The 24,662-nt window shown below is 54.5% G+C and overlaps 6 protein-coding genes across 6 annotated transcripts; 2 read left to right on the plus strand and 4 right to left on the minus strand.

Annotated features, from left to right (window-relative positions):
• Nucleotides 1-372: 372 nt before the first annotated feature.
• Nucleotides 373-1,658, minus strand: LTHEOB_4826 (Integral membrane protein; the record flags this gene model as incomplete). Its single annotated transcript, XM_035513903.1, has 4 exons — nucleotides 373-785; nucleotides 845-1,298; nucleotides 1,350-1,454; nucleotides 1,506-1,658. The coding sequence occupies 4 exons, from the start codon at nucleotides 1,656-1,658 to the stop codon at nucleotides 373-375; spliced, it is 1,125 nt and encodes a 374-aa protein (XP_035374268.1).
• Nucleotides 1,659-3,647: 1,989 nt separating this feature from the next.
• Nucleotides 3,648-5,267, minus strand: LTHEOB_4827 (Benzoate 4-monooxygenase cytochrome P450; the record flags this gene model as incomplete). Its single annotated transcript, XM_035513904.1, has 5 exons — nucleotides 3,648-3,835; nucleotides 3,893-4,424; nucleotides 4,470-4,810; nucleotides 4,865-5,056; nucleotides 5,105-5,267. 5 exons carry the CDS (start codon nucleotides 5,265-5,267, stop codon nucleotides 3,648-3,650), a joined length of 1,416 nt encoding a protein of 471 aa, XP_035374269.1.
• A 3,459-nt stretch (nucleotides 5,268-8,726) lies between these two features.
• Nucleotides 8,727-9,782, plus strand: LTHEOB_4828 (uncharacterized protein; the record flags this gene model as incomplete). Its single annotated transcript, XM_035513905.1, has 1 exon — nucleotides 8,727-9,782. The coding sequence occupies one exon, from the start codon at nucleotides 8,727-8,729 to the stop codon at nucleotides 9,780-9,782; it is 1,056 nt and encodes a 351-aa protein (XP_035374270.1).
• Nucleotides 9,783-15,778: 5,996 nt separating this feature from the next.
• Nucleotides 15,779-17,599, minus strand: LTHEOB_4829 (Pyruvate decarboxylase; the record flags this gene model as incomplete). The annotated part of the gene is made up of 1 exon (XM_035513906.1): nucleotides 15,779-17,599. The coding sequence occupies one exon, from the start codon at nucleotides 17,597-17,599 to the stop codon at nucleotides 15,779-15,781; it is 1,821 nt and encodes a 606-aa protein (XP_035374271.1).
• A 2,863-nt stretch (nucleotides 17,600-20,462) lies between these two features.
• LTHEOB_4830 (Aromatic amino acid aminotransferase) lies at nucleotides 20,463-22,148 on the minus strand (the record flags this gene model as incomplete). Its single annotated transcript, XM_035513908.1, has 1 exon — nucleotides 20,463-22,148. The coding sequence occupies one exon, from the start codon at nucleotides 22,146-22,148 to the stop codon at nucleotides 20,463-20,465; it is 1,686 nt and encodes a 561-aa protein (XP_035374272.1).
• A 656-nt stretch (nucleotides 22,149-22,804) lies between these two features.
• Nucleotides 22,805-24,581, plus strand: LTHEOB_4831 (Beta-lactamase; the record flags this gene model as incomplete). The annotated part of the gene is made up of 2 exons (XM_035513909.1): nucleotides 22,805-22,818; nucleotides 22,964-24,581. The coding sequence occupies 2 exons, from the start codon at nucleotides 22,805-22,807 to the stop codon at nucleotides 24,579-24,581; spliced, it is 1,632 nt and encodes a 543-aa protein (XP_035374273.1).
• Between the last annotated feature and the right edge of the window lie 81 nt (nucleotides 24,582-24,662).

The raw sequence follows: 24,662 nt of genomic DNA on the forward strand, positions 1-24,662 counted from the left end.
TCATTGTCGTCGCCGTTGACAAACTACTTCTTTCCTTGCAGCGGCCACTACGACTTCACCCACTCACCACAACAAGTGTTAGTTGCACGCTCTGCATTATCTCAGTTCACTTCATGGGCAATCGCTGATCTTCTTGTCCAACATTCTATCAACACTTATGTATTTTTCCCATCTAATTATTCGTCTCTCAATAGAGTCGTGACCAAGTAAAAGCCCAACGCAGGCTTGGGAATCATAATGATAGTACGCCAGAGTAGCCAGTATTCCCGGTCTACTTTCCCACATGAACCCCAAAACGCCATATCGCTAATGCCACTTAATGATAGACAGGTCCACAAACCCCGACACAAACAAATGAAAAGCCGACGGGACTCAAACCAGAATTCTATGCGATGATACAGAATCCGACCCGGCCCTCTCATCCACGCTCTCCACATCGACCGTCGCCTTCTTGCCTACCAGCTCGAGCTCCGAGTGGTGGTTGTCGCGGCCGTCTTCGAGATCTGCTACCGTGCGGTTCTGCGTCTCCTCCAGCAGACTCCAGGGTTCGTTGTGTTTTCTGCCTCTGCTCCGTTGGGTTGCTCCGGGCCACACGCGGTTGTTGTTGTTGTCGTGCAGCCTGTTGTTGTCGCTCTGCCCGTCGCCGTCCCCGCCGGAGCCGATGCCGTAGGAGGACAGCTTGGCGCTGCAGATGCGGAAGAGCGGCCGGAGGCAGGCTAGTGAGCCGGCGGTGATGGCGAGGCCTTCCTCGATGGTGGACCAGATGGCGATGTCTATGGTTGCCCCTAGTAGGAGGAATCAGTGGGCTGTTTTACGAGAGCGAGATATGGGGAGGGGGACTCACAGAGGAAATCAGGACTTCTGAAGTCCTTGACGTAGGCCGTCCTGACCAGGACACCGGCAGAAGCGATGCAAGCCATGCTCAAGATAGGCGCAATGGCAATCTTGGTGCTGCGGGACATGTTGAGGTTCCAGAGCATGACGATGGGGAGCAGGCCGAAGGTGAAGTCGCAGAGGGCGCTGACGGCGGAGTAGAAGTAGGTGAGACCGATGATGATCTCCATATCGAGACATTTGCCGTCGCCGCCGACGGCCCTACTCCAGAAGTAGGACACCGGGCTACACTGCAGGACGGTCACGAAGAAGAAGACGATGCCAGTGACGATGGTGATGCCCATGGCGGCGTAGATGATCCAGATGTAGACCTGTTCCACCGTCACCCGTAGGAGGAAGAAGCCGATGGAGATTTTGGCGAACATCATGGTGCTGGTGTAGGCAGCGTAGCATAACCACCAATACTGAGACGGTGTCAGTATATTGCGTGAATCTTTCTGCGTTGATATACTTACGCGGAGAGCTCTCATTGTGTTATCAGGGGTTAAGTTGGCCATATGTTGGCCTGTACCGTAACGTATTCCACCCAAAGCGCATGTTGTGAACATGATAAATGCAAGCTGCTTGGCGTGTTAGCCATTATGAAGAAGACGGTATTCGACATGACTGACCAATGCGGCAACCATGAAGTAGTCATCAACACCAAAAGCCTTGACGATCTTTAACCTGACATAGACTCTCAGAGCCGTGGCTACGGTCGCCAGGACTATCATGACCACCAGGACCTTGAAGAACTCGGGCGCGCGGCCCTCGAGCTCCATCATTTTGGCAACTTGGGAACCTCTTGGATTGGCGGTATCGAGAGAATGAAAAATTCAGCAGGGGCGGTGTGCGCCGAACTGCGGGGAAGGGTCGGAGGACTGGCAGTAGGGTAAGAAGTTCTCGGTGTTGGCGCGGAGGCTAGGTTCTGAGAAGCCCTGGCTATCTTTCAGTGTTCAAACAGGCTCAGGGCCCATGCCGGGAGGGAGTGTGGAGAGAGCAAATGTGGAGAGCGGCAGTTGAAACATATTTCAGGTTTCTGCCTATCGGGTCGGAACGAGCAGGTTCTCCTTTAGCGGTCTGGTAGAGGGGGATGGTGCCCGGTGCTAACAAATGAGCGGCGCGGGCGGCAGGACGGGAAGGCCAGCAACCACCAGCAAAGAGTCCGAGGAGTTCCCGAGTGTGCATCACGGTTGGCTCTGATTGTTTGGTGGCGAAGAATCCAGGGATCGGGTACGAGGAGAGGCCATCGTCGGGGATGTGCGAAATGGAGCCGTCGCACGCCACATTCCGGATCGGGTAACGCCCAGGCACGGTCTGTATTCTTGGCCACGAACTCCTCTCTGCGCTGCACCGCTGACAACTCCTGATGTATGCCCAACGTATGTCATGGGGGACGCTACTCGAGGCGAAGTCGTCAGTCGGTCGCGTGGAAGTGAACCGGTAGACGGCGCGAGCGATTAAACAACGGCGGCGCAGGCGGTGCCGTTTCGCACGTTCGTGCGACCCACCAGATGGCGGGAAGGGCGCGGATCCGCGCGGCCCAAACAATAATCCCAGCTGCCATGTGGATTCCGCTGACGACGCTGGTTGGGTCACTTTGCTCTGCTTTGGCCGGAGATTTCTCCATGCGTACGCCCCTTGCTCTTCGTCTCCGCGCGACTGGGCCATGAATCGCCAAAGCTTTCCGCAAGCATGCTGGCAGCGATCCTTCAACAAGAGTTGGTCCGATCCCCTTGTACATGATTCAATGCGCGCGCATCTGCCGACCCTTCCGCAGCAATTAGACGTTGGACTATGGGCCGCGATCGACGCAATATTGCCTCAGCCATCAGCTGCTCGGAAATGCGTGCCGGAACTTGCGATGAGATTTTGATGACTGGCAAAGTTGAACATCAGCCCACTACTGCAGCAGTGGTGCTGTAAGCACCCTTACTACGGGACGGCTGCGCTTAATGCTCCAACCAAGCCCCAATCCTAACAAATTTCCAGCCGCGCAGGTAACTCCTAAAGCCGTCCAAATAAAGTCCTGGTACTTACCGTCATGGCCTGATCTCACCTCCGACCTCCCGAATTTCTCAGAACTGCCGATGGGCTCTGCGCCTTTCTGGAACCTGCTGCGCCATGGAACACGCAACGTCCGACGCCACGACATGTCAAAAGGAAAATTCCGATGTTTCAGCGTCTGCTGCTGCAAAGATTCGGGCCGTGACGCCACGGCTCGCGTGTCTCCGCACGAGGGTCTCCCTGATCTGCTCCTTGATCGCCGCAGTGGCGGGCATCAGATGATCGTTGGGTTTGAGGGATGAGGAATGAATTTTAGTCCCATCCGCACATGGACTACATATGACAGTAGGGAAAGCGCGAAATGAACCCCCCGTGCGGCTGAGAAATGGCTCACCCGCGCTAAGCAGTCTCAGTGTCCCAAGTAATCCAAGGCTGACGTCTAGATTGTACCGCCAAGACTCTCGACAGCAATGTGGTGCACTACTTTGAGGGCACCAACCGAGGCCCCGCCCGAACCGGTCCCGACTTGAACAGGTACTCCGGTACCTGACTTGGCCAATCAGCCAGTGCGGTCCCTGACATGGACATGCATCTTGGGACCGGGCTCCCTTATAGACTTTTCGAGAAAGGCTTGGTCCCATCAATTTATTGGCGCAATGCTCATGTTTGCTCTACTGTATCAAATCCGAAACCTCATCCGAAGCAGTGCAGAGAAAGCCAGAAGCATTACAACCCGACGCGCCAAGCTAAATCCAGCAATGTAATCCTCAAACTCTCGGCGTGAACCGAACCTGGAGAGGCAACAGAGTCGTGGTAAACGTATCCATGACCCCTTTGTCAAACTCCTCCCCCGTTTCTCCCGGTGCAAACGACACATCGAAGTGCAGTGCAATCTTGCTGAGGGCTATGCGGAGAGTGGCTATGGCAAGACTTTTACCCGGGCAAGAGAAGGGTCCTACTCGGCCCGATCAGTACGGGGAAGACCGTCTTGGGGTGGCGGGCCTATACTTACCAATGCTGAAAGGTATCCAGGGCTGCTTTTCCGTCTGCCACTCGCCTTTGCGCTCTCCAAACCGCTCAGGGATGAACTCGTCAGCCTGCGGATGGTAGCGAGAGTCGGTTTGGATCAACTGCACCGGAACGAAAACATTCGTGTTCCCGGGAATGTGCACGCCATCAACGACGATCCCATGCGGCGGAGTAGTCCGGTAACCGCCGGTCAGCAACGCGGGTTTGAGGCGGAGCGCTTCGTTAATGATGTCATCAACGTAGCTGACCGACTTAGCGCTCTCGAAGGTCCACTCGCGATTCGGCATGACGACATCAAGCTTGGTCTGAAGCTTTTTCTGCACCTCTGGATGTTTGCATAGGTAGAAGAGGATGTGTGTCAGCGTCGTTGCCGTCGTGTCACTGCCCGCAATGACGACTGCTCGCGCGTCCTCGTGCAGTGAATCTGCCGTTGGTGTAGCACTGATGTCCTTCTCTACGTATGCCTTGAGGAGATGTGAAATAATGTCCTGCGGTTGCTTCTCCGATGCCCAATCCTGTGACAGTAAGCATCAGTTTGCTTATTGCGGGGAAGAACTTACCCGATATTTCGTCTTCACTTGCTCCTCGCACCAGCTGAAGAAGGGCGCGTAGCCAGCTGTTGCACCGGGGATCTTGCCGGCAATATTCAAAAGCCAAGGCACAGTAGCCATGATTCCGAGGACCGTCATGTGATCGTGAATCCCTTTGATCGCAGGGTGCTCGATGCCACTCTTTAATCCACCAAAGTCTTTTCCAAAGCCAACTTCTCCCATCATATCGAAGGTCAAAAGCATGGTCCACTTTGACGCGTCAAGAGATTCGCCTGCCGCCGTGTGCGCTTTGATCTGGTCCAGGAGTAGATCAACCTTCGAGGAAATTCTCGGTGCGTAAGTGTTGATGGCTGCGCCGAGCGTGAGTCTAGATGCGTTTTGAAAAAAAGTGAAACAAGACTCACCCTTGACGGAGAAGCCCCTGTCCCAGGCTTTGCGGCGGTTTTTGTGGGCATCAAAGTCTCGAGTCATATGGATGGAACATTTCTTTTGATCCGGAGACACCTGTATATACCATGTGGATTTTCCGCACTCGGATTGCGGTCCGTAGATGGTGTTTACAGCTGACCGCCGGACTATCGCAAGCTCTCGGGGGCCTAATGGTAATTAGAAAAATAGTGAAATAAATCATCAAGGTAACTCACCAGTGCGGATGAAGTCTCCATATTTTTCATGCCATTTCTTGATTTCCTCGTGGTATTGGACCTTCTTGGCAGAGGTGAGAGTGACGTAAAACCGGGAGAGCTTTGCTCCAAACGGCCCTGGGAACTTCCGCAGTCTGTGAAAGAAAAGTCTGTAGGTGGCCATGCTGAAGTAGAGTCCCGCGTTGAAAGAAAGTATGAGCAGACTAGCTGTTGTGAGTGCCTGGCGCATGTCCAAAACCGACAGGCAGATGGGAAAAACGCTCGCCAATGCAACAAAGTAACACCCGAGAAACTTATACATGTACTCTTCCACGGCCAATTTTCGCAGCACCAGGGCATGGAACAAAAGCCCATAAAGCGCTGCTAGTCCAGCAAGTGAGCCAGCCCTTGCCCGAAGCGCATGCTGCGCCGCAGCATAAATGTCGTCGAAGCCAGCCATCGTCGGAGACACTGGAGGGGTAGAAGGTAGGACGTGGAGCAAATTGCTTGGCCACAATCTACCTCTGCACGGTTTGCCTGCGCTTTTAAACATCGCGCGGCTTGGAAAAATTGACCTGAGCCCTGCAACGATTACAAGCCCTCAAAAGACATTTTAGGATATTAGTGCTTGCTGAATCAGTCTCTTGCAGGTGTCAAAGCGGGACAGATCCGAGCTACCGACCAATCAGCGGCGGCCTACACTTCCATCACCCACTTTGAGACAGACCCATGTAGAGGCTAAATTGAAAGACCCGCTCCGTTGCCCAATCATTAGTATTCCCGTCTACATAATTCGGCAGTCGTTGCTTACACTGCATGGCTTTTGAGCCCCCGCGTGCCACCTACTATGCCCATACGCAGGAACCATGTCACCGTTTGCCGGTGGTGCCTCGATTATTGTTCGAGACGGGATATTGGTACGCGTACTTTCCAGCGCCCACCCCTGCACCTGCGTCTAGTCTGCAAAGATCTACGGTGGTTCTCTTTAATGCTTCGCGAGATAACCGCCAGAAATTCTTGCTTGTTCCGCAAAGCAACTGGTAAGCCGTATGGAGTAATAGTTTGAATTTTACTAATGCGTGAATATGGATATGAGACACATCAATCAGCACTGTCAGCACCGAACTCTATTTTCAAACAACAGACAATGGCTCTTCATCCGAGACTCATCTGCCCCGGGAAAATCTACCGTCATCGCTATCGCGCGCTCGTCCTCTCCAACGCCCACATCAGAACCTCCGCCTGACCGCACCGAGCCAATGCCGCACACATATCACCGCCACCGCTTCTTATCCTCTCTCCTCCCACCATTCCCTCCAAGTCCAGCGCGCGCTGCAGCAGCTCGAGCAACACCACGTGCGCCTGAGCACAAGGAGGCATGTGGCTCGGCACAGTCTAGAGATAGGCTTCCGCGGCATGCGGCCCCACATTGTTGAGCCAACACTCGCACCCGCACTTATCTCTGCCTCGACTATTACCACCCTCTCCCTCCTGTGTCTCGGTGCTCATTCTAGCTGCCGTCGCCGAAGCGAACGACGTCGACCTACAGCATGTGTATCCGGCGTCATCGGGTGCGGAAGCGAGACCGTGTTTGGCGGCGGCGCTGGCTATGGTCTCGGGATACTACATTGCTGACGAGGTGATGCTGATGAGGTGGAGGGCGTGGAAGATGGTGTCGAGGGTGGTGGTGAAAGTCACCGAGGTGGGGCGGCTCATGTGGCGGCAGAGATGCGGCAGGTGCGCGAGGGTGCGTGCGTGAGCGGCGAAAACAGCGGGGCGGAAGGCGGAAGGCGAGAGGAAGAGGCGAGGTTGTGTCGGGGCTGGTCGCTGAAGGCGCTGGAGGAGCAGGAATGAAAGCGGGGAGAATGGAGTGGGCGGTGGAGAGCTTGAGCACGCTCCACGTCGTCGTGCGGCGGGCGACGCGCTCGAAAGTGTCGATGCCGCCTTTCAGACGGGTGATTTCGGGGGCGGCGTTCAGGTGAGAGAATGCGACGTCTTTCCGGCTGGGATGCGGCGTCAGAGGTTGCGATATTCGCTATTTGAGAGGATGCATGTCCGCACCGCTGCGCTTACCATGCCTGCAATCGCAGTGATGTAGGAATCGGAGATGTTTCAATGACTTTTGGATGCTCAGGATGCTAGCGTCTCCTTCATGGACCAGAAACATCTTTCTCATAGCTTCAGGTAAGCCATCCTCTATTCGGAATCTTGGTTCATTGTGGAGCAGAAACGTGCCGGTTCTTCGAGCACCACCAAGAGTGATTCCTCCTTCACAAGGTGATCCGATCCGGGCAACATATCGTGCTGCAAGGCGTGTTACTCGAGTCAGGTTCTCTCGGTGTGACCTCCTAACGGGTTTCTTGCTCTCCTACGAGTGTACGTATTGTACGTGGAGCCCTGGCTGCCTGTAGGTCATTTGTCAAGGCAATGGTCAGCATGCTAGTGAAAGTTCGGAGCTGGAGAGTCCCAGTTATCGATGATATTACCACATCGCAATGTGAAAGATTAGCAAGAAACCGGTGGTCACTGGGTGCTCTGTTTATATATTGAGCAAGTCCGCCTTCACTTCATTGACCCGGCCAAGAATACCAGTAACGAGTGGGGAGTTGACGCAGACGCCCTCCCTGCTTAGGCTGTGACTTGGCCGCCACACGCAAGGGTGGGGTACGGTCGGAGGGTGTAACGGGAAAAAAACAGGCGGTCCTTGAAGAGCCTGTTTCTGTGCCGACAGGCATAGTTTTTTGTCTCCAACAAACATAGCTTTTTGTCCCGTCATGATGGCCGTTTACATAGCTAGCAAGCAAGCAAGCAAGCAAGGCCATCAGCGTATCTTCTTTTCTTTTTGTTTCTTCCCTAGAGAAATGTCCAAGCCAGTCTCAGACATGAGTCGCAACGCGTCTGATTCCCTAAAGCGGTAATAACAACAAACACTGAAGGCACGGGTCCCGCCCCAACCTTTTCTCAGGCAAGCAACGCTCGATACCATCTTCACCTCTTCTCATCCCGGGCGAAGATTTTGAGATCCTCCGCAGCTAGGCTAAGCACTGCAAGAGTCCCGCCGGACCTAGCACCTTCCCCCCCCCCCCCCCCCCCCCCCCCCCCCCCCCCCCCCCCCCGGCTCCCGGTCCTCACTTCGTACATTCCGCATCCTTAACTAGCGCACTATCTTATGTCTCCTGTTAAGGCGCCTCAATCGTTCCAGATAGCATTGAGGTATTTCTGGAGCCTGGGCGGCCGACCACGCCCGAAGCAGCCAGGCCACAATGTAACCTCTCCAAGCTTGCGTGATGGAAGCTAGCTCTCTTGACAACAGCTGATCACTGCCTCGGATGTCATACCTCTCGCCTTCACTGCCATTAGCGGTTATGATCACCTATTCGCTCATCCTCAGCACAGGCCGCCTCAATCGCATAGTTTGCATGAGGTGTCTGAGGTGCCCAAGGCAGCTGCGCTCGGCTGCAAATTTCGCCGGGCGCCGTCGGCGCGGATGTCCCATAGGTTCCTTCCGAATCAACCCAGACGCACGCCACCACTCCGACCCGCTCACCCGCCCCCAAAAACCTCGCATAACGCGGCACGCGACACGTCCGCAACCTCTTGGCAGCGTTGGTCCGCTCTCACTGCCACTCGAGACGTCCTCGCCATGTCGACTTCCTTGGACTTCGTGGTTGACTTCATCAACACGCATCATGCGAGCTTATCTACTTTCGCGCAGAAAGTCGACTCCAATGACCTGAGTGACGATGCTGGCCTGAGGAAGGCTCTCTGCGAGCACGCAGACAGATTGAAAGCTGTCCTCGCAAAGGCTCAGTGTCTTGAGGCAACATTGATCAAGGAGACCGACGAGGTACAGAAGAGAGAACAGAGCTATATTGCTGAAGTCGACAACTTCAAGGAGCAGCTGGAAGATCAGCGTCGTAAGACAGCGGATGCGAACAACCTGGCTGAGCAACATGTCAAGACGACGAAGCTGCACCAGGAAAAGATCCAAGACCTGGAGGCGAAGTACCAGGACCTGCAAAAAGACGCCCACGGCCTACGAGAGCAGCTCAGAGAGAGAGACTCCACGATTCTAACCGTCCAGAAAGACTGCATTTCACGTCTCGCCGAGTACATGGAGCAGCAACCGCGTCCTACTCTTGCAGAAATCTCTTCGTCGGTCAAAGATGCTCTGGCCGAGCAGCCGCGCCTTTCCCCTGCTGAAGTCTCATCTGCAACGAAGCAGGCCCTCACGGACATGCAGAGCACCGTCACTCCGATCAAATCAGAGATGAACAATACCACAAGCCTTACTCTACAAGATCTCCAGGCGGAGCTTGGGCGCCGTGATGAAGCTCTTCTCGGGAAGGTGCAAGTTTCAGTTGGCGCGGCCATCAAGGAGCAGTCAAGCGGGACTTCAGGGGGTACACGGGGTACGCTCAACCAAGTGAATGGACCCGCAGTACGAGGGGCGAGGGCTCAATCACAGCTCCCGTCAGGCTCTGGTCTCTTCTCGAGCCGTACTGATGCTACAATGTCTCCATGGCTGCGAAGTGGCCCGGCTCAAATAGGTGGCGCGGCAAACACTTTGAATTCGCTTCCTCCAAAGCGTAAGATTGACGATCTCGAGCACAAGGCTGGCCAGGAAGCAAAAAGGCCATTCCAAAACGAGACGCTAGACGGCCGTAAGGCCATTCCAGGATCCACCATGTCTCCATAGCGAAAGACGTAATCAAAGGCTCATTCCCAGGCGCAAGCGATGAAACAGAGACTGTCAGATGCCCCCGGGGCCACCGATGAGCCATTTCCATGGAACCGGCATACCTGTGCTTCACATTCAAGCCTGTGGGAACGAAGCATAACCACAGCAAGCACTTTTACTCGAATTTGCTCATGAATTTTGTCAAAGCGGAATTGATCGTCTTGCTCCAAGATCTCTACAAGCATAAATTTGTCGTCCTTTTCGAATATTTCGCTGACCATGCTGAGCTGGCCGAACACCTCATGACCCATTTATCTTCCGGATACGCATCGCAAGGCGGCTATGCGGCGACATCCCCGAGCAAATCTCACTCATTGACGAATGAATACATCGACTATTACGCAAACAAAGAAAATAAAAGCGACTATGCAACCGAGATCATTTCAAGCGAGCCGTGGGTAAGGAACGAAGGGCGATGGCAGTTCGAAGTTCAATACGCGAGTTGCACCTTCAGTGGGACACAGGCTGAAAGGGAGGGGGGGGAAGGTCTAGCGGACGCTTGCAGACTAGAAGCTATAGTATTAAAGGTCATGTTTACAAGGCTATGTAGTGCCTAACAAGTAAACAATGCGGAAGATGCAGCTGTGACAATATGGGAGGTGACAATGATGTATGAAGTAGTTTGAATTGCATCGTGCAGCGTCAGACAGAAGAAACTACCCGCCTCTCCCAGAAAAGAAAATAGAAAAAGCCGAGGAATCAGGATCAATGCATACACAGTGCGAGTTGTGAATGATAGCGTTATCACTCACCAGGAACCTATGCAATTGGCGCGTCGGATCAAGCATTGCTGTGCGAAGTTGCTACATCTACGTCATGCATATCGTGCTCATCACCCTCGCGTTTGCCTCCACGAGCCCATCTGAGTTTCGGTCTCAGTCAATCATAGTGAATGTTGCAGCTCCTTGAGAAATTCCGCTGTTGCCCTAACGGGACGTACTCCATCTAAGCTCAGGATCCTGTCAGGAAGGCTCTATCTCCTAATGAATCCTTGCGACAATTTGTCCTCCTTCTTCGTTGCACCCAAGTTGTCCAGATCCGCGGTCGCGCATTGTCCCAAAGCGTCCAGATGCCCTTTGTGTTACTTCTCCTCTATTCCGACGCAATGTATCCAGTTCCTTCTCATGTTCTGCGGTCTGGCCTTGCGGTGAGGTTTGTGCGCAGCCATGCCTTGTCACTGTGCGGATGGCTCCGCCGAGCCTGGGCACCGCCATCCCGATGGTTGCCAGCTGGCGGTGCTGCCTGGGCGGCAATATGGATGAGGGAATCTGATCCTTCGTGATGTTAGCCATCATGATCGGGCAGAGACCTTGTCGACGAAACGCGCGCAAAGGGAGCTTGTAGCGTGCTGGCGCGGATGCGGTGTAGGGAGAGGTAATTTCCTCGGGTCGGCCAGCAGAAGCGCTTGCGGCGGTATGACGAACCACTCGGCGTGTTCTTCAATTCCTGGTGCGGTATAATGCCTGCTAAGTATGAGCGAGTGAGGAAGGGTGCTTCAGACCTGCCGTCTCGTTGCGGGATCGGCCAGGCGGCCGCGTTCACAAGAGTTCAAGGTTCAAGCCGCGCTGATCCTCAGCGGCGTACTCCATGACATCTATGCCGAAGAAGATCTCCGCAAGAGCACCACAAGCATCCTCCCCTGTTATTTTTTCCCCAGTATCAAGTGTTTGCCTCGGTCGAATCGTTTGTCGAGGGTCCCGTTCGTCCTCGGAAGCGTCGGGGTATCTGTCGGTGCTGCACGGCGTCTTTGCGCGGCGAGGAACAGTTCTTGAGTATACCGGCGTTCAAATGCTGTGTCAGGTGGTGAGGGCCGTCACGGTGTCGAATTCGTACGTGGTTGGTGAAGACTTGATTGTCATCGAGAGTGAGTAGAGCGGCGCAACCGCATCAAGCGGAGGCTCATATCTCTCCGTCCACACGAGCCGATCTCAAAGAAGTTAACAATCCAACTGTTTGTTATCCGAAGTCAACAGAAGACATGACCAAGCTAGGCTTTGAGGTGCATAAAACTTAAGACTGCGAAGTGCATCGCCTACCCCTGGGTCGCGATAGCTTCACAGCTGTCATGTCAACACAGACAGCGTAGTGTGCCCCAAGCGCAGCCGCTGGCCAGTCACAGGCTTTGGGAAGTCAGCGGCCTGTTGTGGAGGGGGCGTAGCTGCCCTTTTGGTCGCGAGCCGGTTCGGAAAATCGTCGGGCTCCGACTGCGCGGAGCGCACACGATATTTTCGCCACCCTCCCATCTTCCTCAACCCACATCCGCTTCCTCTATCTTGCGACCGTCACCAACATCTGTCTTCTCTACCTCATAGCCGTAACTAATGACACTGTCCACGATATTTTCAGGCGCAACGCTTTCACTCGCGCGCACTGATGGCCCTTTGTGGTCGTCCTCGTGCCAACCTCACATCCTTGTACGCAGCTATCCAATTTCAGAGTAAACATGTTTCAGACTAACTTTTCACAGACCTGGTAGATCGACAGCTGCTCTTGATCGTTGTCAGAGCTGAACCGGTATCACGTCTGCGGCTTCTGTCATTCCCAAGGGCGTCTACATTGCCGGCGTCGTCTTGACGGTCACTCGACTCGCGTATTTTGGCCGCAGAGCTTTGAGGATCCACCCTTTCGCACGTCTTCATTGAAGGCGTAATCATCTACGTCCTCTTTTCTTCTCAGTCCTTCTAGCTATGGCCATGCAACGAGAAACGACAGACGACATCTTTCGCGAGCTTCAAAAACTGAAGTCAGACCACGAGGCTCTCCAGCGGGAAGTTTCCAGCTTTCAGGCAACGACAAACGATCAGGCTGTTAAAATATCAAAGTTTGAACAAAAGATCCGACAACTGACTCACGGAATCATGGATATGCATGTAGTCCCAAATGTCACTTTACGAGATTGGCTGAAAGCTCAAGAAATCGTCGACCCACAAGCAGAGACGACTCGAAGGCCATTCAAGATCTCACACCTTGAAAGCTCACTGAGTCTGTCAGCCAGATTGCACCACGACGCAGTGAGGTGTGAGTCCAGCCCGGATCATACTTTCGTGGACATGAAGGTCGATAACTACAGCATCTGGATTGTGGACAATGCCGAGGATAGGTTCACGGTGGTGCGGCGTGGGGAAGAGATGTGGATCTCTACAGCACCTCCCAAATTTCACAGTACCGAGGTGAAATGCGGCTTCAATTTGGGGTCGAGAATCTGGAGGTACCTCTCGACTTTGAAAGCGGAGGAGATCTGGAACGCTATGTGGGAAAGAGATATGAATATGAGCTCGTGACCGCTGCGGTCGAGGATATGCAGGAGGTCGCGAGAGTCAGGAGAGTCTGAGTTGGCGTGTGGAGTAAAGCTTCTGCCTTCTTTGGAGGCATTCATCAATGTCAATTCAAGAGAGTCCAGCATGTTCTCTCCAAAGACGATCATTACGTCGTCTTATCATTGTTTCTCCTGATGTTTGTTTTCTTCGCAAGCCTTCCATAATTCAGTTTTCTCAAGCAGCGTCTTTAGGTCACCAAAACATGTCGATTTGTTTCAATACTCTTTACCTTTTGCTGGGAATCATGAGGCGATGAGACCATGACTCATGGATCGACGAATGATCAAACCTACGATGGCTAGTATGATGCATGGCGTTTATAAATGATTGCTTTCAACAGAAAAGACTTTTAGATTTGAATATGATGGTTCGTGGCTCAGAAATTACAGAAATGGATTGGTATATGAACGTGAACCGTAGCCACAAGGAGCACGACATACAGGACACAACAACTCCGCTATCTCATCCCGACGCGCGATCCTTCGTCCATTTCTGTTACTACGCCGGAACATTTGACCGGATATTTGCTACAATTCACTGATTTTTTTTCCGCTGAGCGGAAAAAGATTGTCATTTATGTAGCACAAACCTCGGTCAAACAACAAAGGGCTTGAAGATAATAAAACGCGACTGGAGCGCTCATTCATTCTAAACTTGACCATCATTTTGAGTGCTCGCCCTCCGCTTCCGAGTCCCCTTTCCCTTTCGCTTCCGGGTCCCCTTTCCCTTTCCCTTTCCCTTTCCTTTCACCGTTCGCTTCTGCTTGCCGCTCCCGTTGCCTTTCCCGGTCTTACTGTCCCAAAACTCCCTAATGGGGTCGCAGTCTACGATCCCATGCTTGTTCACACTGAGGGAGTGGAAGTGCCGGTCGCTAAACTCAAGGATAGCTTGTTTCATGTGCCTTTTGTCGTCCGGTCTTGATTGAGGAAAGATCAAGTCGAGGTTCTTCAAATCCTTAAGGATCTGTGTGGCTAAGCCGTACCAATCACGCTTCGCAATTAGGCCTTTACAACCATCGGTTCTTTTGCCAGATAGTCACCGTAATCCTGAAAGATTCGGTACTCATCAGCATGAATGCTGAGTTCTTGAGCTGGTCGATAGGCTTTAGGATTTCTTGGGCGTTGCGCTTGGCTTTTGAGAAGAACTGGACGGTCGCTGGGGAGACTTTGCGAGCGGTTTGTTGGTCCAAGGTGAATATGCAGTCGCAGTCAAGTTGGATGATAGACTCAAGGTTAATTTTGCTGTCGGTTTGGACGCGAGGTGGTGGGGAAGGCCGGTGGGGGGTCGCTTTGACCGTTGGCGTGGCATTGTCAGCTTACTGGTATCTTCGTCTAGAAGCTCTAATTCGGTCTTGACGATTGTCGTTCGTTTCTTGTTGCTGGGGGGATCTTCGTCGGGAGGCTAGAAGTGAATATCTTGTTGTTCTGTTCTTGCTGCTGGGGGAAGGCATTCTTAAATAGTGAACAAAAAATTGGACTTTGGTAGCGATCGATTCAACCGTGGACCAGGGCGGCAAAGGAGCTGGTCAAAACTCGTTAGGGGAGCGGAGGACTGAGAAGTAGCAAGTAACAGTCAGAAGTGACTTCCTCTAGTCTGTAGCGCGAGCTTTGAACAGCCACAATCATGTGCTGAGGGCGCTGCCGCGGCCGAAGGTGCTGGCGCCGCGGAGGGAGATGGCGCGGCTAAGGATGCCGGCGCTGCCCAGGACGCTGGCGCTGCTCAGGACGCGGCCGGAGCGGAGGACTCTATCGTGGATGCTGCTGCCGATGATGGCGCTGAGGGGAAGGACGCAGGCGCTGCTAAGACCGATGCGGCTGCCGAGGGAGCTGCTAAGGAGAAAGGTGAAGCGGGGGCTTCTGAAGCTGCCAGGAAGCCAGAGGGTGCAGGATCGAAGATTGCGGCCGTCAAGTGTTTCTTGAGGTTCTAGTGAGACATCGACACCCCGCAAATGTTGGATTGGTGCTGCGGGAGACTGTCGCACTTTCCCTTTCCATCAACAAAGACACCTTCCAACACCACCACTCCACGAGTGTAACCCCCACCACCTTATCCTCAATGTCTGTGCTATCGTCCGGACGAGAATGTGGAATTAAAAAAATTCTACATACACGTCCGGACGATAGCTTCAGCTACCCACATATGTTCTTTTTTCAGGATAAGCTGGGGCATAGTTACGCTATGTTCTAAAACCATGCTATTCTTCGCGCTAGCCATCGGATGCCTCGAAAAGCGACAAAATTCACACAAGCCGAGGGGAGGTTGAAGCCGCTGGGAATGGAATCGCGCCGATGGATGAGATGAGGGTATTTGCAGCCTCTGAACAGCCAATTAAGTTCTCCTATCTTTCTCCGTTGGTGTCGCTTAATGATTCTGACCGCTTTAGCTCAAGCAGGGCACCCAAACGTCCCATTGTCCTCACGGGAACCTAGACCATTCCTGAATGCTACTGGGCATACCTCGATCTGGGCAAGGTGAAATCATGAATGCAGCTTGCCGGCGTCGAAAATCACAGCGTGCTGCTTAGATGCAATCGATGGCAAAGGTGAAGCACCAAATATCTTCCTTTGCGTAAAGAAGGCTAACAAATGTCAGGACCATCTTCAACGCATCCATTCTGACAAGGCTCTGAACATGATTCTACGATCCCACGGCATGCTTCGCGCCCGCAACCCGGGCTCGCTCCTTCTCCATCAACTCCCGAAGCGGCCCCTCCGGTACATCCTCACGATCCAAAACAAGCTCTACCATCCGCAGACCCCTCCCGTTCGTTAACCTCTCATCGGCCATGACTGCCTCCAGCTCTCCCCACGTCCTCACCGACGCCGTGAAAACGGCGCCGTCCCCGTCTCCGTCCCCTCCGCTGCCAGCACCAAAGAACTCCGGCGCACGCAAGTACCGCCAGCGCCCAACGTCGTTATACCGCTCGCGCAAGCCATGGATACACCGCTCGATCGTATACCCGTCGTTATTGAGGACGAAGACGATAACGTCGAGGTCGTGCCGGATAATGGTGGACAGCTCCTGCACCGTCATCTGCAGGCTGCCGTCGCCGATGAAGAGGATCGTGCGGCCACCGCCGCCGCCGCCTTGCGGCTGCTGCTGCTGGTCATGAGAGGATGCGAGTGCCTCCCGCTGCGCCAGCGCCGCGCCTTGCGCCGCAGGCAGCATGTATCCGATGGACAGCCAGGTGGCGGGCGCGAAGAATCGGCACCCGCGCGGAAGCGGGTGCATCTCCCTGACGCCGTGGCCGGCGGTGCCGGTCTCGCCGAGGAGGATGTCGTGCGGGCGGAGGAAGTTGGAGCCGGCGAGGATGCGCCAGAGCTTGTCGTGTGTGAGTGGCTGTTCGCGGTGCTCTGAGATGTCCGAGAAGGTGAGGAGATTGTGGCGGCGGAGAGCGGACAGCCCGTCATCGGAGTGGTTGGCGTCATATTGGCGGGTCCTGGAGAGGTCGAGAAGATGCAGAAGCTGAGAAGCTGCTTGCCGGGCTGGGATGTCTCGGAAGGTACGGTCCTTTGTTTTGATTTCTGTGTCTGTGAAAGATATGCTGACACTGGCGTCTGGTATGCTCGAGTAGCCGTTGGTGTTGGTCGAGCTCCAGTGCGGTCCGAAGCACAAGACCAGGTCTGATTGATTGAAGAAGTCTTGCACAGCTTTGTCGTCATACCGGCCTTTGTAGATGCCGTGAAAATTTGGTAAGGTCTCGTCCCAAAGGCCTTTACCGTAGGCTGTTGTCCATGTAGGCCAATTGGTGCTTTTGATGAGGGCCTGCACGTCGTCGACAATGCCGAGAGCCCGACACTCTCCATCGACAAGGATGACTGGTTGCTTCGCGGCATAGATTCTATCCAGCACCTTCGCCAACGCCTCATCCAAGGCCGGACCGGGCACCGCATCCGGCACACGAATGTCGCGCTCGAGGCTTGCTGCAGAAACCGGCGCTGCAACCAGATCCACGGGAACCTCAATATACACCGGCCTGCTGTGTAGCAAGCACTGCTTCAACACATTGTCGATTTGCTCGGGACTCGTCCGGGGGTCTCTCAGGCTGGCCTGCGCTACTGTGACGTGAGAGTGCATCTCGCCAAAACGCCGATAGTCGCCATCGTTGAACGTGTGGTGCACCAAAAGTCTTCCCTCTTGAGTGGCTCTCCTCGGGCTCCCGACGATGTGGACAACAGGCGCACGCTCGGCGTACGCTCCGGCAATAGCGTTGATTGCGGACAGCTCTCCTACGCCGAACGTAGTGATGATGGCTCCGAGGCCTTTGATACGCGCGTAACCATCCGCCGCATACCCGGCGTTCAGCTCGTTGACGCTGCCCACCCAGATCAGCCCGGCCGGCTCGACGTAGTCAAGCAGATCGAGATTGTAGTCGCCGGGGACGCCGTGGATGGAATCCACACCCAATTGGCGGAGACGCTTGAAGAGATACTCGGCGAGTGCAAGGGTGCCTGGCATTTTGGAAGTACTAACGAAGAGAGCAGAAAGGTGAAACGGGACACAACTTCAAGAGTGGGACTACTTGAATTATCATGTCACCGCAATAAATATTCCGATGGGTAAATGGGGCTGCAGGTTCGGCTCAAGGGCGAGGTCTGTTGGCGCCACACTCCGACTACTCCGACTATGCCGAACGTGCCGACTACATCACTTTCCTGAGCAGGTTAGCTCTTCCACGGCCTTTTCTTGAACGGCCCACCGACAATCCTCCGATGTGACCTTTGTGTAGTAATTGGCCATGCTTACTGATATTCCTTGAGAGTTTTCTACTGCCTTGCGGCTCAGCGTCTTGTCGTTCCATAAGTACACTTACTGATTAGCAGTGCACCTCTGCTACCTTGCAAACAGCACTGCTACTTGCGAAGGAATTTCTAGATCAACCATTCGAAATATCGTCTCAAAATGCGAGCTAACGACTGAAGCTGAGCATACATTCCAGATGACAGAAGCGGAGGTTTGCATGACGCAATATGAGGCCACTTCGCTCGTAATTGTTACCCTGCTGTACGCATATTCAGATACCCCGCATCCCGTTATCGGAGTGGGACTGAAGTATGACTAATGCCACTTAGCGTGCCATCTCGCCTATCTCCAACAGTCTGTGTCCGCTTTGTCTCTCGGAGTGATATCCAGCTTCCTTTCAAGAAAGGCATCTCAACCCTTCTGATACCCTGCGTACCCAACAATGCCCCCGAAATTCCCGGCTTGTGATCCTTGCAGGGCCTCAAAACTGGCTTGCGACCATACGCAGCCAGTGTGTTCACGATGTAGGGACAGGAACCAGGCAGCTGCTTGCGCATATCGATCGCAGCCATTCAAAAAGAGGAAAGTCCAAGACATATCCACCAACCCAAGCCCTTCTCGACAAAAGACGCCAATCTATTCGCTCAAGCCTAAATCCCTTGGAAGACCACTAGCAAAATCACGACGCTATCCCAATCCAGGCTACCTCGGCTCCTCCAGCCACACCACGTTTTTCGAACACCTCTCATCTGGAAGTAGTAGCGAGATCGAGGAGAAAGATCAGGCTACAGGACGAGGTCTCAACAAGGCCTTCGATTGTGTGGTCAATGATGAGAAGGTCTCTCACGGCGCCATGTTAATTACACAAATCTGTTCAGTGAAAGGATCGTCCTGGATCTCATTGGTCAAGGCATGGGTCGCCAGCGGGGTCAATCTCGCCCTGGTTGGCCCTTTCACCATTCAATGCGCTGAGTCAGCTCAATATCTCTTTGAAACCCCCAGTGAAAGCCAGAAAGACATGGAGGAAACATCAAGAAATCTATTCTCGCACTCATGCAGCCCGTTGGTGACTGGTGCTGATGTCACAATGGAGGAGTTCTGTGCTAGATTTTGCAGGGAAAGGGTTCGATGGGAGACCCTGGGCTTATTCTTCACTGCTGTCGCTCGAGCTACGCTTGATGTTCCATTCTTTGAACCCCTCTACGACTCTAACCACGACCGGGGAAATCTCCAAAGACTCGCTATGCACTACTCGGACCTCTGCCTGGAAATTGCTATATCTCTCGACTGCTTGAATGACCTTCAACTCCTGTTGCAGTACGAAAATTTCATTCTCCATGCTCAGGTAGAAGGAGACCAGAGTGAGTAATCGCGTCTTCATCTGCAAAACTGTGCTGACTTTCTAGGCTACCAATCTTGGAGGAAGCTGGGAGATGTTGTGAGCTCACTGTTTGCCCTCGGCTACCACGAAAATTTTGGCAATGCGAAAAACGACCCAGCCTTTCTGATTCAACTTCGGCAAGGCGCTTTTGAACGCGCTTATTCTGCAGACAAGAACATTGCGATATTCATGGGACGACCGCCGCGATTGCATCGAAAGTATTGCCGGATTGTTCGGCGGCGCGTCGAATGGGCTCCAAACGAAAGCTTCACCTATTTAGCGGATACGCGCTGGTCTGCTGTGCTAGCGGTTCTGAAAGAGGATATACTTGATCTCTTCCGAGAAGAGAACCATGATCATCGAATACGCAAGGCTCGGTTGGTGGACCCCCATGCGTGGTAAAGGTCAATGCTGATCAACAAAGGGCGATTCAAGCCGATGCCGAAGAACAGTGGGCCACACTGCCTCCACAGTTCCGTCTCGAAGGGCATTTGAGGTCTTATGGTGACCGACGACCCATAGAGCAGGACTTTATGGTTAGCGCGCGCCTTAATTACCTGCACGTTGGGCTTCTCTTGCATTTGGCACTGGTGCGACGAGTGTCAGAACCAGGCGTTAGGCTACTAGCCATTTCCGCCGAGATGCTGAGTCTCATCGTTGAGGCGGTGGTCCTGAGAGACCGGCTGGCAAACTCCGGCACATCTCTTCGATGGAAGGTAAGTCCAGTCCCGCATCGCGGGGTAGGCTCAAACTAATCTGTCATAGGTAGCATATTATGGACTCGCGGCGGCAGGCATAATCTCCCTTGCTTTGCTGAACAAATCATTCACGACAGGCAGCGAAGGGGCATCTCCCTCCAAGGCTATCCGAGACCTAAGTGTTTTGGTGGCGGAGGTAGAAACAGGCGCACTCGTCAATCTCGAAGATCCCAACTATGCATTGCTATCTGGGGCCGCGCAAACAATAAAAAATCTCCTCGACAGGCTCCTGTCCAACGAGTTCATCAAGCAGCCCAACACACAACCCGCACCCGACCCGCTTTCACTTTCTCCGACGGATTACGTTGAAGACTGGGGGCACTGGCAAGGCCAGGTGCTACAAGACTTTGAAGTAGACTTCTGGCTCAACCTCGCCGAACATCCGTTCCTCGTTGGTCCTGAGAATGACGTGCAAGGGCTTTCCTAAGCATCCGATTTCTCAGTCAAGCTGATACACGGCGCGCACGGCGGCTCCAAACCGCCTCACAGCACGTTCCAGCGCATCCAACGGCGCCGCTGCAAACGTCAACCGAAAATTGACACCGCCCGCCTTCTTCGCCTCGTCATCAGCGGCGAACCAGCTACCCTTACTGACCAAGACTCCCTCCTCCTGCGCCTGGGCGAAGATCCTGTCCTCAATGACGAGGCTGAGTGATTCACCACCACCGCCTCCACCTTCACCACCGCAACCTCCAGCCCGCACCGCACCCGGACACCTCGGCCCACCAACCCTCACCCACAAAAACATGCCCTCAGCTGGCACCGTCCACTCGCACACCCCACCCTCCCTCGGCAAATACCTCTCACACGCCTCGACCAGGACGTCCCGCCTTCGCCTATACCGCTCCGACAGGCTTCGCAGCCAGCCAATCAACCCGGCGTGGCCGCCCCACGCCTCGTCGAGCAGCTTGTACAGCAACACCTGCGTCGGCCCGCTGGGGGCGCCGGCGCCGAGCTCGGTGCGCGCGAGGAACTTGGCGACGACGGGCGCGCTGGCCGTCAGCCAGCCGGCACGCAGGCCCGGGGCGAGGATCTTGGACGCCGAGTCGAGGCGGAGGACGCGGCCGGAGGTGTCGAGGGAGATGTAGGAGGGGGGGAGGGTGGTGAGGTAGGCGTCGTCGGCGTCGTGGTCGTTGTTAGTCGTTGGCGGTGGTGGTGTTTGGTGGAAGAGGGGGGTGTCGGCTTGGGAGGAGGATGGGACGCGCGCAGGAGGAGGAGGCCCCAACTGGAGGAAGTAGTACGGGTCGTCCTCGATGATGTACAGGTCGTGCCGCTCGGCGACGTCGTAGATGGCCCGGCGCCGCGCCGCGCTCTGCGTCGCGCCCGTGGGGTTCTGTCCCGACGGGATCGTGTACAGCACCGACGGCTTCTTCTTCTTCTTCTTCATCCTCTCGCCACCTCCTCTCGCACCATCCCATTCTCTAAGCCGCCGATCCAGCTCCTCCGGCACCAACCCCTCCTCATCCATCCCCACGCCCAGCACGTCCAACCCACGCGCCCTCGCCGCGTCCAGCGCGCCCGCGTACGTGTGCGCCTCCACCAACAACGTGTCCTCGCCGCGCTCGCAGAACAGCCCGAGCACCGTGTCCAGCGCCGCCGTCGTGCCCGCCGTCAGACACGTCTCCCAGTCCGCGTACGGCGGGTCATGCACCAGCTCGACGTGCTCGGTGACGAAGCGGACCAGCTGCGGCGACCCCGCGGCGTAGCCGTAGTTGAGCGCGGCGGCGAGGTTGTAGGCGGAGGGGCTGGTGTCGGTGATGGAGCAGGTCGTCGTCATGGTGGTTTGGGGAGGAGGCGAGGTGGTGGGGTTGCTATTGCTGCTGGTGGTGGCAGCAGTGTGCATGGACAGTGAGGTCCATGGGTAGAATTCGGCGGACGGGCGGCCGGTGCCTAGGCTTATGGTGTCGGGGGAGAGGCTCTTGGAGCGGGCGAAGGCTTTGAGGACGGATGTGCCCTGGTTGAGGGCGGCGTTGCTGAAGAGGTGATTCCAGGACTTGGCTTTGGGCTTGGGAGTGGCGGTTGGTGTCTTGAAGAAGCTTGAAGACGTGTATGGCGAGGGCCCGGACGGGAGAGGCTCGGAATGAGCTCGTTGCTTCTCTAAACGGAGGAGCTTTTCGCGAAGCATAGTTCAACTCGGCGGCGGTGGTCGTGCCAAAAAGAATGAAGATGGGAAGTTGATCCCATGCTACGTGGCAGCCTACGACCATTTATCTTTGGTCCCTCGGTGATTGTGGATACATGGGGCTGCTGATGTGGTCGGAGTGACCGTCAGACTACTATGCTCGGAGTAGTTGTCCTCCGTGGAGATATCGGCGTAGTCGGCGCAGTCGGAGTGAGTGTCACCATAGGAGAAGATAGGGAAATGATGCTTCCTGGGCAGGCACCACTTCTCGGAGTCCACGCTGACGAGTACATCTTGATTCAGTTAATTTACTTTCTTCCGCTGTCGGTATGCTTCAACAGAGATACTGGCACAACATCTCCTCACCCGTCACGCGAACACCTAAGGTAATATCGCTTGGCTGCTAATGGACCCGCCTTTTTTTCACGACCAACTGTACTTAGAACAAAGAGGCACAGTTAATCTGTATAGCAATATTTAGATCTGCATACTGCGTGGCTACACGAGAAAGTGTATATCCACATCGAGTCTCACTCCCTGTGCATCGCTGCCAGACTGGTACCCGGCGAAATGCGGGCTAGTTACGTAATCAGGCACGACCCCTCTCTTATCTTATCGAGTGCGGGGTTCCAAAGCGCTACATCCCCGCCACTAACATCATGACCATACTAGAGTACGCACAGAATCTCGGCGTCTGACTGCTTACAAGATACAGGTCATAAACAGACTTACAACAGGAACGTCAATTCCTGTAGTAGTAGTACGAGCGCCCAGCAAGCCTGCCCACAGGGTAACCGATTTGACTAACCAATCAATAGGCATAAAATGACTTTCAACCGGCAAGTGGAACCGCACATCCTTGGGGAAGTCCCATGCCTCTATCGTGGACCGGGTGGTGCGATTGCTGTCCTGAAGGATGGTGAACTCATCGATCAGCACGTCTGGGGATACGCCGACATCAATCGACGAATTCCGATGACATCCGATACACTGATGCCAATATGTTCCATCACCAAGCAGATGCTGTGCATGACCATGACTGATTTGGAGCGCAATCCAACACCACAAACGGCTGAGCTGGGAGACGTTACAGAAAAGTTCGCCGAGAAGCTACAGTCAATTCTTCCTCAACAACTCCAACAAGAGAGCGGTTTAACGCTTAACCACTTGCGTGACAATCAATCTGGGATCCGCGATTACTGGGCGACAAGCACACTTTTGGGTGCACTGCCGGAACGTCAATTCTCCCGGGAGACTGATGCTCGAGCGGTGCTCGATCGGTTTGCCACGCTACAGTTTCAGCCCGGCGCGCAGTATTCCTACTCGAATACGAACTTCCATGTCCTTGGACGAGTGCTGGAGGAAGTCACCAGCACCCCACTCGAAAAGCTGCTTGCACAACACGTCTTTACTCCGGCTGGCATGAAAACAGCTCGTCTGTGTGCGAAAACAGGGGATCACCCCGAACCCTGCGTCGGCTACGAAGGGGACGAGCAGCACGGCTTCTTCCCGGCTTCCAACGCGATAGAGTGGGCTGGTGATGCCGGAGTAGTGGCGTCGTTGGCAGACATGGTCGCTTACGAGAAATACTTCGATCGCCTCTGGTCTGACCCGCAAAGTTGGTACCGGCCATGTGCTGAGTCCCAAAAGTTCAACAACGGCAATCCTGCACGATACCGCTCTGGCTTGTTTCACGTCGACGTGGAAGGGGTAGCCACTGTAGGGCACGGCGGCGCGCTCCGTGGATACCGGCTCCACCGAATGTACGCGCCTCAAGAACGCCTGTCCGTTGTCGTCTTGTTCAACCACGAAGCCGACGCAGGAGATGCTGCAGAATACATCTTGAGAAAGATATTGACCCTGCCTGAGCCGGAAGCTTCGACCGTCGATCCCGATCCACAATGGCTTGGGAATTTTCTCGACCGCGACACGCAGCTAGCCGTCACCGTGTCTCCCGGCAAGAACGGGAAACTTGCAGTCAACTTCACAGGCGACGCGGAGGATGTTCGACCTATCAGTGGCATCCGTGCTCTGTCTCGAGGCATGGTTGCGGCCATCAACTGGGAACATCTCAGCATCAATCGGACGGAAGACAATCTGATCGTTCATGCCGACCGCCTTTTCCCACCGAATCTCGGCCTTCAGAGTGCGCCCTTCCTCGGCGACTACCGCTGCGCTGAACTCGACTCCGTGTTCCACTGCGAGGGCAAAGGTGAGATGTTGTACGGCGCTTTTGATGGAATTTTGGGACAAGGTCCAGCACATCTGATGCGATATCTTGGAGGAGACGTCTGGGCTCTGGCGTGTCCGCGAGGCCTGGATGCTCCCGCCCCAGGAAATTGGACCTTGGTGTTTGGTCGGGATGAGGATGATTCGGTGAGGAGTGTCACTATCGGCTGCTGGCTCGCGAGGAAGTTCGAGTTTGTCAGAATTTGATGTAGTCTTGTTTATTTACATACCACCTGGTCCGCTTCACGTGAGACATCCCGTCCAGGCCCTTTTCTCAATGATCAATGG

The sequence above is a fragment of the Lasiodiplodia theobromae genome (assembly GCF_012971845.1).
Source record: "Lasiodiplodia theobromae strain AM2As chromosome Unknown scaffold_13, whole genome shotgun sequence".
Taxonomy (NCBI): domain Eukaryota; kingdom Fungi; phylum Ascomycota; class Dothideomycetes; order Botryosphaeriales; family Botryosphaeriaceae; genus Lasiodiplodia; species Lasiodiplodia theobromae.